Source organism: Paramacrobiotus metropolitanus, unplaced genomic scaffold (assembly GCF_019649055.1).
Source record: "Paramacrobiotus metropolitanus isolate TYO unplaced genomic scaffold, Prichtersi_v1.0 Parri_scaffold0000035, whole genome shotgun sequence".
Lineage (NCBI taxonomy): Eukaryota > Metazoa > Tardigrada > Eutardigrada > Parachela > Macrobiotidae > Paramacrobiotus > Paramacrobiotus metropolitanus.
This window is the reverse complement of record NW_026570255.1, coordinates 1,172,734-1,187,022: the sequence shown is the minus strand read 5'-3', so window position 1 is coordinate 1,187,022 and position 14,289 is coordinate 1,172,734. Positions and strand designations below refer to the sequence as shown.

At 45.7% G+C, this 14,289-nt stretch overlaps 1 protein-coding gene across 1 annotated transcript; it reads right to left on the bottom strand.

The window, feature by feature from the left end:
• Window positions 1-554: 554 nt before the first annotated feature.
• LOC129589498 (uncharacterized) lies at window positions 555-13,852 on the bottom strand. Its single transcript, XM_055484275.1, has 3 exons — window positions 13,237-13,852; window positions 11,564-13,155; window positions 555-742 (listed from the first exon to the last, which is right to left on the bottom strand). Exons 2-3 carry the CDS (start codon window positions 13,146-13,148, stop codon window positions 555-557), a joined length of 1,773 nt encoding a protein of 590 aa, XP_055340250.1. The 5' UTR covers window positions 13,149-13,155; window positions 13,237-13,852.
• Window positions 13,853-14,289: the final 437 nt, after the last annotated feature.

Here is a 14,289-nt window from a genome sequence, read left to right as displayed (position 1 = left end):
GTCTACGCGCGCACATCAAATATGCCGCCCATCACAGGTAATAAGCGTCCCAAAAGGTCCACATATGATGCGTTGGGTTTTCCAGATTAAGGTAACACTGTTGGGAGGTTACTTGTGGCATCGCATACTGACAGTTTAATATGACGTACACATTAGTTTAACTACGGAGACCGTCGGCGTACAACCTCATAAAGAACTACAGAAATTAGGCATGTGTACATAAAGCCTGCTCATACGAAGATTCTTCGACAATCGCATTAATAAAGAGATTAAGCTTATCAACAAATAGTTTGCGTGGACAAATTATTTCAGAGACAAACTAAAAAGAAATGCGCTATGGTATACACTCGACCTGTCCTGATGATGTTGGCTTTTCAGTTGCAGCTCAAACAGTCCAAATTCTCGAACAGCACAGCCAAAATGGGATGAAATCTCAGTGCGGGGGCAAAACCACGGATCCTTATGGAGGCAAAATGTCAAGGAAAAAGTTCCATGAGATTAAAATAACTGTCGCTTGCTTACCTTTTGGTAGCAGTAGAACAGCTGTGAACACTTCAATCCAGAACATCGGCCCGGTGGGATTTGGCCTTCATGTAGCGTCCATCCTCCGTGAATATTCGCCTCATTGCACCACTGAATCTCCATTTCATGCCGTGGCGCGGAAGCGACATGCCGCCCATGATATACAAGCGGCCACCAGTGCTGACAATAGCACCTTCGACTCGGCGCGAATTTGTGACAACTACAAAAAAATTTTGTTTATGTAGCAAAGCAGTAGCAGAAAAGGAAATCGTCTAGCAGCAAACTACTGCAAAGGCCATGCGGGTCATGAAGGTGCATGATTACGTCGCCGTTTCTTGCATAATCTCTTTAATATTGATTTGCAACTTTACGTTTAGGACGTCGCACTGATACTACCATACATCGAGGGCGGGAAAACTTCCTGTGTGCTGAGTCCACTTGGCACTTTGTGGAAAACGACTCTTCAGCGAGTCGTATCCGATTAGCATTCAACTCACTGTACAAAAGTAACTTTCCTGCAGTAGGGCTTCTTATTTTCTTAGTTTTCAGTGTATTCTAACAATATTCAACAACATGCTAGCTCCGCCTCATAACAGTGGATGAATTTTCGTTAACGATAAGACTGGTCACCGTTCATGCCAAATTAATAAAAATGAATAATCATGTGCTGATAACCAGTCAGTCCATACAAGACGCACACTACTTAAATTACACTTCTTTGAAAACTTACATTTTTCAGTCGACTTGTTTCGCTGGGGATCGTAGATCTCTCCGTCAAGAGATCTACGATCGTAGATCTCTCCGTCGTAGATCTCTAATTTTGTTGCGCTTTTTTACATACGTTCTGCCGGTAAATACGACCTCATTTTCTAATAAAACAGTAAAAGTATAACACAGCACAATGTGACACGACTCACACGAGTGACTCCTAGAATTTAATTCACGGCACCCTGTACATTTCAAACGCTCAGCCATTTCCTCTGCAATGGTGCGTAGTTCAGCAGGAAATGAATGACTGCCAAATGGCACCGACAGCAGTTTCCCACCACTAGTGTATGTGTGTGCCACTGTGTGGTACGGCTGCTCTTACGCAGTGGAAAGTACCAACTGCAACTCGGGTACTTCGACGATGCGACTTGTGTGTTTGGATGCATCGCAGACCATTATGACGAGTTATGTTATTCGTAATAAATTGAACTGATCCCGGCTACGGTTTTCAATATGTCAAGCGGAGCAGAGTTGACACGGTACAAAGGGAATACTGTAGAAAGGGACTTTAGAACACTGTAGAGTTACTGTACAGCCAGTCTGCCGGGTTTTTATGCGCTGAATATGGGACCGTGTATGGCAAAAATATCTATTATTTTGCGGTCCATGGTTGCGCACTTTCACTGTACCGGGTACGGCTGTTCACGACAGTCTGTGATTAAGCAGTGCAGTTACGCCAAGAACTGCAAGCGCCACCATGCAAATGACAATTGGAATACTACCTGCCCTCAGTCCACGATTGAGTCAGTACTATCCTCGGCATCTGAGCGCGTGGTGGGATGGGTTCGCAGCCGTATGGGAGTGTGCCTTTTCCATGGCTGTTTCTTGGCTCATGCGCAAACAGTTTCCCATTCAGTATCAAGACCTGTTTCATGAAACTCGCTGTTCCTTGCGCAATAAACAAAGAATGAGCAGCTTGCATTCCAGTCAAGTTTTGTTTGTTAAGGTAGTAATAAACATGTTCACTTTCTACCATTGTACAGACTTTGGTGAGACGGCTGGATTAGAGGCCTCCAGTGTCGTTCTATGCTCCATTGAACCGCTCCAGTTAACCGACCGAAGTGTTATCATTCATGTACGCGCTACGTATGGCCTTGACGCGATAGCTGGGCTGATGACTAGACTAGCACATGGAAGCGTGTAGTACGTCATCGAGCCACCCTTTAACAGGGTACCGTACCACTGTACTACGTGCTACCATTAGCAAAATATGAGGAACTGCAATTTTAAAGCACCGTGTTGGGCAAGAATGCTTACTGCAGTGACGTACCCGAAACATACACCAATCCTGTGTTGCCGACACAGACGCTGCAGCTGATGCGGGGAGTGGGCAGGGTGTAAAACCTGGCAGTGGCACCTGCCAATGGCACTGCCAGTGGCATGGCATGCGATAAAAACTGGACACTCTGGCAATTGGCAAGCGATAAAACCTGGCAGATGCCGCATAAAATGTGGCACAACGTATAAGCGGATTCGGCGCGTTTGGTCTACTGTAGATACTCTTGGCAGTATGTATGCAGTTCTCTTTCATTGTTTTAACGGTATTGACGATGCACAAAGTTTGCATTAAAGGACGCTCCGGCATATAAAATTTCAAAAGGTCACTTGCAGTTTGCCCTGTGCGCCAAGTACCACAAATACAATACAAAAGGATAAAACGTTCATTTAAAGACAGTTGCGGTTCTTCCCGATTTAAGACGCACACCGCTGGAATATGCCTTGGAGTTGAGCATAGGGCTTTTTTCGCTTTGGTAAAAAACTTCTAATAGAAGCCAGCTCATCGACAAATACCACTATCTACATTAGGATTCTAGCTAAGTTTCTCCGCACACTCCTTTGGTGGCTTAGCTTATGACGATTATTTCATTAAGTTAATGTCAGCGACTACATAATTAGGCATCTGTCAAACCAGAAGAAAAACTGACGTGATTGTTTCCAAAAATTGTTAACATAAAAGTTACACAATACTGTGACAATAGTGAACTACAGTATGCAGAGTTATAAGCAGTAAATCCAGACTAAAATTTGCACGACTGCCACTCTCCTGTAGACTAATAATTCAGAGACGAATAAGCAGTTCATGCAGTATGACGTTGCACTACTGATGAGTGGCAACGATTATACCCAAACTGAATACTATTTTTTTGCACTGAATACATAAGGTATTAATTTATTCAATAATTTTACAAATTTTGCACTGTACAGGCACATGACATTACCTGTTTCGGCTAATTTAGATCAAATGTTAAAACAACGTGGTCCTATTATTAGGCCAATCGTTTCTCCTGTTTGATAACAATAATTTACATATATCGACGACAAAACTGCATATTTATCAACAGAAACACTAATATCGAAATAATTATTGGTAATAATACTAATGCTCCTACCTCTACAACCATGTACATAATTGAAATATTCATAAAGCACAGCAGTGTAATGCTATTTAAACATTCCCCGTAGCACTCAACGGCAGGCCATCAGTAATATTATGGACGACAAAAAGTTTCGAGTCTTTCGACCGGAAATTAAGCTCTAGTGCTATAACTGCTTGCAAACATTACGGTCTCCAGAGAAAAAGATTATCAGTTTATCGAGTGAAAACGCGACCGCGTTTTTGTTAAAGTGTTTTGACTACCAACTACATACATACTGTATGTGATACATACTGTATGTAATTAATACTGTATGTAATACGACGCTTTCGGAAATCTCAACTATGCCCATTATGTTGGACTACCTGAATCGTTTAATTCTTTCATCTTTACTGCGGGCTCGTGATTTTTGCCCCTGAATGACAAATTTCCCGTCATTCAGTATGGAGGGTGGCTACGGGACCTTAGTCTGGTAGATCGTTTCTCCAGAGGCTGTGTGGTGGCAGCTGTCCCGTAGGCATCCAGCGACACACCAGCGATTTTCTTGTAAGTCCCTCACTACAGTATCTGCTCCTTTAACTGCGATTTTCATCGGCGAATGTTCTCCCCACCATGCCTCAGTTTTCTTGTTCTGGCTGCGGTAAACTGTTGCAGGCCTGGGGATCCCACAGACCCGTTTGCCCCAAAACCCTGTCGCAGGACCTGAAGCTGATCCCAGCCGCCAGCGCTGCCTCCACTTCTAGCAATTCGCGGGGAGCTGCACCTACCCCACCTACGGCCGCATCTTTTCACCCGAGTAAGGAGCGAATACTACGCCGCGTTCCCCATGGTGCAAGACCTGCGGTGAGATCCGCACTACAGAAAGTGCTCCAACAGGTCGCCACCAAGAACGACAGCCAGTCTTGGACGAAACTGCTCTTTTTCTGCCCTAGTGCACTCCGCCTCCCAGATAAAGTCAAATCCGAGCGAACAGCCTCACTTGCAACTGCAGTGAAGAAAAACCTCGCGTTATACGAACAAGGTACGGATGTGCCTCCCAGCCCCCCACCGTCAAGTCGGAGAAAACGCAGCAGCGATGAAGATCTCGTTCGTCAAGTCGGTCAGAAGATTGACGACGGATCCATCTCCGGAGCAATGCGGGTTTTGTTGTCTACTGATTCAGTGGCGGACTGCACCCCTGAAGTTCTCCAAAGTTTACGAGAGAAGCACCCCTTATGCGCCCCACCGTCAACGGCTCGCCGCGCTACCACCGCTCCTGCTGCGCCCGTAATAACTGCTGCAGAGGTTTTTGCTGGCATCCACACTTTCCCGCGGGGCTCAGCAGCAGGACCAGATGGCTTAAGGCCCCAACATCTGCTGGACTTGGTGGGTTCAAAGTTAGATGATCTGAGCGGTCCCTTTTGCGAAGCCATGGCCTCTGTGCTGTCCTTGGTTATGCAAGGCAAAGTACCTGCTGATATACGGCCGATATTTTTTGGAGGTAAATTGCTGGCTTTGCGAAAGAAAGACGGCGGGTTGCGCCCTATAGCGGTAGGACTGTCGATGCGTCGTCTACTTGCCAAAATCATCTGCAGCAGAATAGCGGACCGGGCAACCGCCTTGCTAACTCCTCAGCAGTCTGGCTTCAACGTACGGGGCGGAGCCGAGGCCATCGTCCACGCAACCAGACATTTTGTCCAGTCTACGCCGGAGAGCATTAAAGCACTCGTGAAAATCGACTTTCGCAACGCATTCAATACCGTATCTCGTGAAGTGGTTTTGGAAGCTGTACATACACACTTCCCGGAATACGATGATTTCTTTTGGTCGGCGTATGGACATCATTCTTCTTTGTTCATTGATGAAATGGTGATGTCGTCTGAGTCTGGGGTGCAACAAGGCGATCCGTTGGGACCGCTGCTGTTCTGCCTGGCTTTGCTTCGAGTAATTGCCACGCTGGATACCGAGCTTAATGCCTGGTACCTAGACGACGGAACCCTGGGCGGAACGCCGGCAACTGTTGCAGAAAACTTCAGACGTGTCATCGAAGGCGCACATGCTATTGGACTTGACATAAACGAGGCTAAATGTGAACTTTTTGTATCGGGAGGCTCCGAAATTGAACGGCAAGCCGTGGTTGATGAATTTGTTTCGCACCACCCACAGCTCCGCGTGGTGTCAAGCTCAACTCTAACCCTGCTAGGCGCCCCGGTGCTGGATGATGCGATTGGTGAAACTCTTTCTGAGAAATCAAGCGCCATAAAGAAAGCCTGTGAACGGTTGCAACTTCTTCCTCGCCACCATGCACTATATCTACTTCGACACTGCTTGGGTGCCCCGAAGATTATCTACGTGCTCAGATGTTGCAATGCCTGGAAACATTCGGAATTGCTTTATCAAATAGACGAGTCACTGCGCTCATGTTTTCAAGAACTCAGTAACGTTCGGGTAAACCATGATGACTATCCATGCTGGCGTCAAGCGACACTTCCGGTCAGTCGAGGAGGTATTGGCATACGTCGTGCGGAGGAATTAGCACTTCCAGCCTACTTGGCTTCGATTCATTCCGTATCTGATTTGTTGTCATCAATGCTTCCTCACCTACCAGCAGTGAACGCTTCAGAAGCGGTGGAGTTGTGGAAAACCAAAGCCCGCCTAACAGAAGTTCCAGAAGTTGGTTCCCGGAAGCTCCAAAAAACATGGGACTTACCGCTTTGTAATGTGTCGGCTTCTGTTTTATTGGACTTGTTTCGCGGTGACATCGTTAACACAGCTCGTTTTCTCGCTCAGTCCTGTCCTGAAGCCGTTATTTGGTTGAATGCGCTTCCCTCAGCCCACATCGGTAACCTCCTCGACGATGAGACGATTAAAATCTCAATCGGTCTTCGTCTTGGAGCGGATATTTGCGAGCCCCATAACTGCACTAAATGCCAGAAGCGCGTTGACAAGTTAGGACACCACGGTTTATCATGCAGCTACTCGGCCGGTAGACACGCGCGCCATGGTGGTTTAAACAGCATTGTATGCCGGGCGTGCGTTTCAGCCGGTGTTCCCGCTAAGCTGGAACCACGCGGTACGTCCTCTACAACAGATCAACGCCCTGACGGTTGTACAACTTTCGCCTGGAAAAGAGGAATGTGTCTGGCCTGGGATGTGACGTGCGTTGACACAGTGGCCTTTTCCCATCTCCCTTCGACGTCGGTTACGGCTGCAGCTGCTGCTGTACAAGCAGAAGATAAGAAGTCCCGACTGTATGCGTATCTGCAAGGGCGCTTTATCTTTTCTCCCATCGCCTTTGAAACGATGGGCCCCTGGGGCCCATCGGCTATCGCCATCGTGAAGGAGTTGGGCAAAAGACTTCAAGAGCATACAGGAGAGCGTCGATCACATGAGTTTTTGCGTCAACGAATATCGTTGGAGATTCAGCGTGGAAATGCAGCATCTATCCTTGGCACAATGGACGGAGTGGATAGTTTAAATGAAGTTTTGCTGTTGTGAATAAGATAGCGTATTTCTTTCTTTATTACCAGAACTTATGCGATTATTAATAAAGAAGATCTATTGAAACTACAGGCCAAAGTAAGCAAGGTCGTACATGGTGACTGTCTAATGTCTATCATGTTTTAATTTTTAATGATTGTAGTGTTCTACAGTACCGGTCACTGGCTCGTATCAACTGTTCGCCGTATACTTTCACATGAACTTTGCTGTTATTCCAAAACAACCGGCGCCATTTATACGCGCACTTTTACATACGCACGGTAGCTCGACAAACAGCTAACTGATTATTTTGCAGTTGTACTCGTATTATAGCAACTGTCAGATATCAGCAGCCCGCTTGTATCTGCGACACGACTGCTGCGCACGTATCTGTTACTCATCTTTCTTCTATGACTAAGAGAAAAAAAACTGAAATATGTTCCCACCAGTGATAACAGATACACGAGTAGAAAAAATACCATATCTGAGAGCACCGTGAATTCTGCAATAAATCAGCCTTCATTGCCGTTTATTGCCATGGTCAACGCAACACAACAAGTTCAGACTTAATGAGAAAAATAATTTAAGCTTAATGACATGCAATAATTAAGTTTTTCTTCATGTGGGCAAAATTGCTAATTAGGTGCTAAAAATTCAGGTGCAAAATTACTACTACTTAAGTGCGAAATTAATTATTAGGTGCTAAATGTTCTAATTAGGCGTAAATGATTCTAGTTATAACTGTTCATTAAAGTTTGCTTAATTAGAATTTAGTTAATTAAGTTAATTAAACCATATTATCTCAACACTTAATTACGGACTATAGCGTAATTTCATACAGTTTAATGCAGCACGGAATCATCACGAACATTTATAAGCAGCTCAGGATAACTTTAACGAGTTGATGTGCGGTCGTGAATGTGGCCACGAATTATAAAACCGAGCTCAACAGCTCGGTTTTATAATTCAGCAACTGATTCTCCATCTGGCCAATGCGCGCAGCGTTATCAGTGAATCTGTCTGACTCACAAATCAGTGCGTGAGTTGGAGCGCGCTCGAGCGTTTTGACCTAGATACAATTCGCATCTGAATCCCAATACGTGGTAAATTTGACAGTTGCTTATATCGGCGAAAATAAACCATGCGACACAAGCAGCTGAACTGGAGCGCCAGTATATATACGTAAGTGTAAATTATATCCAGCTGTGCGGTGTGCATACGTTAAACGGACTTAAACCCTGTTGCCGAGTTGCGTTGAAGAGTTACATCTGACTCTAATTCTGGCGCTAATTTTTTTAGCACCGAACAGTTGCAGCACTTGCTGTCACTGTCCCGTCCTTGAAATATGAACTCTTTTAAATTGAATAGGAAATTGGGAATCATAGGATCATAGTGACACGCTACGAAAAAACAAATTCGTTTAAGTCCGTATCTGCGTTCTCGGTGTTCGAGTATTCGACTACGATGCCAATTTGGGTAAGTAGTACATTAAGTAACTTAATTTGTTTTTCCACCTCTTTTTGTCTCATTTATTATTGACATGCGCTTCTAATAAGTCGGAACACACTACACCGTATTTTTAATATGCGTATTACACCCTTAATAAAAAAATTTGGTGGTTCACGGACTAATTCGAAAGGTCCTACAACCAACAGATTTTGTACAGATTTGCTTGCAAATTTAGACAGGTAGGGTGATATTACTTCTACAGAGTACACTGTACCACGCAAGTGCGCAAACGTCAAGTTTACTCCAAAGACTGACTGTGTACTGTATGCATAATTTTGAGTTGGCTCGAGTGGCAACGATTTTAGACGCAGAGCTGCATGACACTACTGTTTAAACAATGTTCATTTGTGTAACCCAATAAAAATCCCCCCCTACTGTAATAATGCGCGGTATTTGCATGTACATACCTTGAGTGTGTTATGCACGGTCCCATCCCATGCTAGTTGGAACATATTCGTCATCTGGTTGTAATTGTTAAGCAAAGCTGGATTGTACATATTGCGAAATAAAGCCTCTAACGTTAACTGAGATGATGTAATAATTGTAAGTGACAACAAGTTAACAATCAGCTATTTATGTTATTATCACGAGTAGTTTTTCACTACTCAAAAGCATTCGTGCTGATATGTAGCTGGCGCACAGTATTAACTTCCAAATGCCTTTAACATTTTAACATGGAAAAATGATAGAAACACATAAATACGCCAGATGTACGAAGAATATAACATGCGCACCATAAAAACAAAAACGTTAAAGCGTTCTGACATTAGGAGCGAGTGTTGAATGCTTTATCCTTCGAACACTCGTAGTCTGAAAAGTATTGTTACCGAATACCAAGCAACATTACAAAGTTCGCCGTGGCAGGTTACATTGAGCCATCAGACAACTTTGATGATGTGCACTTTATTTCAGTATCGCGACAACAATTTTAAGATCTAATTACGGCACCGTAATTAGATCTTAAAATTGTTATCGTTATCGCGCTGCTGAAATAAAGTTGTCCCCGGTGACAACTTGATTCTTGCTATTGAGTACACTGCAATCACAGTTCCTACTGCAATCACAGCGGCGCCGGTTAACATCATGCAGTTACGCTTGTAACGCCCTGTAGGCATGACTTCGCGCTCACAGCAAGGTGCAAAGTTGACCTTTCAGAGTTTCATTTCATACTTTCGCGAATTTACGCACTTTGTGCACGGCCGATGCTGTTAGCACTATCCGGCCTATTTATGTTTTAGCAAGAGTTTTAAGGATATGCACTACAGATACACCAAACTCTCCGAACCCGCTTATACGTGGTGCCACATTTTATGTAGCATCTGCCAGGTTTTATCGCTTGCCAGTTGCCAGAGTGTCCAGTTTTTATCGCATGCCATGCCACTGGCAATGCCATTGGCAGGTGCCACTGCAAGGTTTTACACCCTGCCCGGGGAGGGCAGAGGCCGCCAATATTTTGCCAGTGATCAGTGGAAGCATCGTATCGGAGCACAGAAAAATCCTCACGGCGGGTTCGGCCACCAAAAACCAATAAATCCTTGTTGTGCGCGACAACGGCGCAAGATGTCTGGGCGACCGGCAGAGGTGCGAGGTACTCCCATACGTTTTCTTGGGGATCGAATCGCTCGACCGAGTCCAGCTCGGTATAACTTGTCCCCACGATGGCAGTGCCGCCAATGGCGTACAGCATTCCCTAAATAACCGCGATGCCAGCCTCTGCTCGGGCAGTCTGCATTTGTTGTTTTTCCTGCCACTGATTGAGTGCGGCATCGTAGCGAAACACTCTTCCCGACGGACGGTTGTTTCGTCCCACATAACCACCACAAATGTACAAATCGCCCCGGCCCATAACAGCGATACTTGCAGCCGAAATTGTAAGAGTCAGCGCTGGCAAAGTGACAATGGCGCCAGTTGCAGGGACGAAGCACTTGATCTTGTCGGAAAACTGTGTACCGGCGAAAGCGATTACGGTGTACGTATCTGTGATCAACAGAAAAATACCAGTGTTTTCGATCAGCCGACATGAAATGATAACATGATGATACTCACCATAAGACACTCGCGGAATAAAGCCTTCGGTGTCATGGTTTTGTTGGAACTGTAAGGCCCCATTCACGCTGACTTCTATCTATCCGATTTCCTATTAAAGCACCGCCCGAAACGGCCGGTTTCTTAGCAGTACGCGTGAACGCGGCGCGCTTTCCTACATAGATTTCTATATAGGGACCAAAATTGCGTTCACGTTGACGCCTTTGAATAGGTGCCATAAAAGCTGTTGTTTAGGCGCTTGCAATAGATGGCCGTGTATGCGTGAACACATGCCGCCTGCAGACTACCTAGATAACGAAAACGCGGAATTAAAACGGAAGAAGAAATCTTTAAACGGTAAATTCTACATCTACAAGACTACTTACGAGTACTGATGGTCTTTTTAAATTAAATCTTTTCCCAGTAAAAAGTGCACATTGTTTGTGCCATCTGTAGACATATTAGATCGTCATATACGTAACCCGCGGCAGCCAAAGTGAAATTTTATAAAACTGCATATAGAACAAATATCGCGAGTATTTCAAACAAAATGGTACCATGCAATTAATACAGACTTGCTTCTGCAAAAAAAACGTGGGATATCATTTAAAATGTGATGTCAACAGTCACAAGATTGTGCAGGGTGCACGTTGAAGTACCGTTGATGCATGAAATTTTAAGTAGTTTAAAATTTATGGACAGTAACAAACCAAGCTGTTTCAAAATAATTAGGTATACATAAATACATAAAGGGGAAGTCTTTTCCTATACAAGTCATTGTAAACCTCTAGAAAAGCAAAAACAGTTCATCGAGATTGCGACTGCACTCGACTGTACCAAGAACACAGGCAGCGTTGCCCCGTTGTATTTCTAAACTGCAACGCTGCAACAAAACTGCTTCGCACGGCTTTCTCCAGTCTGCTCCCGAATACGTTTGGCCAGATCCGAGATAAAACCACTAGTGCTTGGTCCACAGGATCCCATAGTTTCGAAAGCAAAAGGATGTACAATGTATCGATCCCTCAACTTCTCATATTTTCCCAGTTTTCGAATCTCAGCGGCTTCCGCGGCAGCGCCAGGGTGGTCAGAAGTTTGGCCAATATATGTTGCCGCTAGCGTGTCAGCTACAGTGACATCCCATACTAATGGTTTTCCATATTGCCAAGGATACAGGGTCATGCCATCTGGTCGTTTTCCAGTTTCCTTATCAAGTCCGGGAGGTTCCAAAATGGCGGATATTTTCGCAGATCCACACGCCCGCTGAACTATGTTGTTGAGCGCGCTGTGGCGCCGGATTCGTCCTGCACTTTTCTTACAGCAAAGGCCATGATGACCGTACCTGTCAACCATTTCGCCACAACGGCATATGTGCTCATTACAAATAAAAGCACCTAAGCGTAAAGCCACAGCCACTCGTAAACTGACATCATCAAGAAGGTTTCCTAAACTGGACACAGGCAGCGCCGACAACCATGCAGAAGACTCTTTTGTAGACAGGGCCAACAAGCGAGCTTTAGCGATAACGTCGGCATTGTCCACTAAGAGACGGCGCATTTTGTCGTACATCACACCGGTCCACGCTGACTGGAAACGACGGCTCGGCATAGGCGGTGGGTCTTCTCCAAGTTTCTCCTGATAAACCTTAACCACATTTTCTCTAGGGCTTTGACCAGTATCCGGGACAATCTCACAGACCAGAGGATCCGTAGCATAACACGAAGATAGATATGCAGGCAACGCTACATCCTCCGCCCTACAAAGGCCGATTCCTCCAAGGCGATCAGGTAAAATCGCTTGTCGCCACACGGTGTCGGACATTTCTACATTCGTAATTTCTTCCGCTTTTCTCCTCACGGTATCGTCAAACAGGCGCAGTTTATCTGGACACTTCCAACACGGGGCGCACCTAAGAGTAAACAACAATCTCGGCAGCGAAAGGCTGTTCTTCAAAAGGAACAATGACTGATGCGCTGGCAACACACCGAGCAGATCAGTCAGACGTCGTATCTGACCGATCTTTCCATCTAACACTCGCCCAATCGCCAAATCAGTAAGTGGTGCACCAAGGAGGTCCAGCTGCTCCGACGAAACCAGCAGAATCTCAGGTGAAATAGAGTGAAAACTTTCAATGACTTCTTTCCGCTCGGATTCAGTGCCACCAAAAACGTGCAGCTCGCATTTCGACAAATTCAACTGCAAGCCGAGTGTGCGTGCTTTTCCCAATATAGTCATGAAATCTCCCAAAACGGTATCCGGATCCCCGCCGCACGTGCCGTCATCCAAAAACCAGATGTTTAATTCGGACTGTAATTCTCTGGACAAATTAGCCGAGATCAAACAAAACAGTAACGGGCCAAGTGGATCCCCTTGCTGGATACCATGGGCAGAGGCAATAATTTGGTCTCCACAAAACAATGACGACGGAGTGCTGTATGCCGCGGAGATAAACGCATAATATTGAGGAAGAACTTCCGCCACTTTCTTCAACATCACATCTCTGCGGACCGTGTTAAAAGCGTTAGCAAAGTCAAGTTTAACACAACCTGTACTTCAGAACAGTCATCCCGTACAAATTTACGAGCAGCATGTACGGCCGCTTCTGCACCTCCACGAGTACCATAACCGAGCTGCACGGGACGAAATAGTTCTCCCATCTCATCTTGAACGCGTCGGCTGATAACTTTTCCAAATAGCCGCCGCAATGTGCAACCGCAAGCTATGGGACGAATACCCCCGTTTTTCTTTAATAGAGGCGTCAACATTCCACCAAAGAACACTCTCTTGGCCGCCGCAGGGATCTTTCCGGATAGAGCTAGGTTGGCCAGTTTGGACAGGGCCGACAGTAAGGACTCCCCTGTTTCTCCAGGCACACTCACCATCTCCTTCAAATGCTGCGGTCGAAGACCATCAGGTCCAGCTGATGAGCCTGCAGGAAAAGATTTAACAGCGACAAGAATCTCATTCGGAGACACATTGTGAGCAACAGGTTGAACGTCACAGACCGTTGTATCCAGATCCGCTGGTGGATCTGGATGTTTATCACGTAACGCCTTAATAACGTCTCCCGTCAGCGCAGCAACCGTATCTTCAGACGTCAGAACTTTAACAGCACCGCTGATGTCACCATCCTGCAGTTTGGCATTCACCAGTTTGCGTAAGGTTTCATCAGTAGTCTTCTTCTTGCTGGTCTTATTACGGACAGTGTTAGGGAGAGGAGAATCTGCAGATGTGCCGCGCAAATTCGCCTTCACCGACGCAGCTGGGGAAGGTCCTCGTCCAGCTTTGGCAGGGGAGCGTGGAGGTTGTCTAGTGGAAACAGCAACAATTTGGCCCAAGACTCTTCGTCATTCTTACTGCACACGTCATTGACTGCAGCCGTGTAGGATTCTGCGCAGGCGCGCCTGGCTCCTGCTGGAATGTGACGAAGAATGGGGTGCTTTTTCCGAGCTGCAAATATACGGGTTTCGATGGTCTCCAAAACTACTGTAGGAGCGGATGATCCAGGAAGTTGTGGTGCTTGACGGAGATTCTTCGCTTGAGCAGTACGACAGATATCAGAGGCCCGATGTCTGCTCAATCCGTGCTTAGTCGCACACACTTTTCCACACAGATCACAAACGAAAGACATAAT

Excerpts from the sequence above, each read along its gene's own strand:
- LOC129589498 (XM_055484275.1), bottom strand. The coding sequence starts at position 13,148 with ATGTTGAAGAAAGTGGCGGAAGTTCTTCCTCAATATTATGCGTTTATC. Across the intron at positions 743-11,563 it reads GGAGCAGACTGGAGAAAGCC|TTGTCACAAATTCGCGCCGA; the intron begins GTGCGAAGCAGT and ends ATTTTTTTGTAG.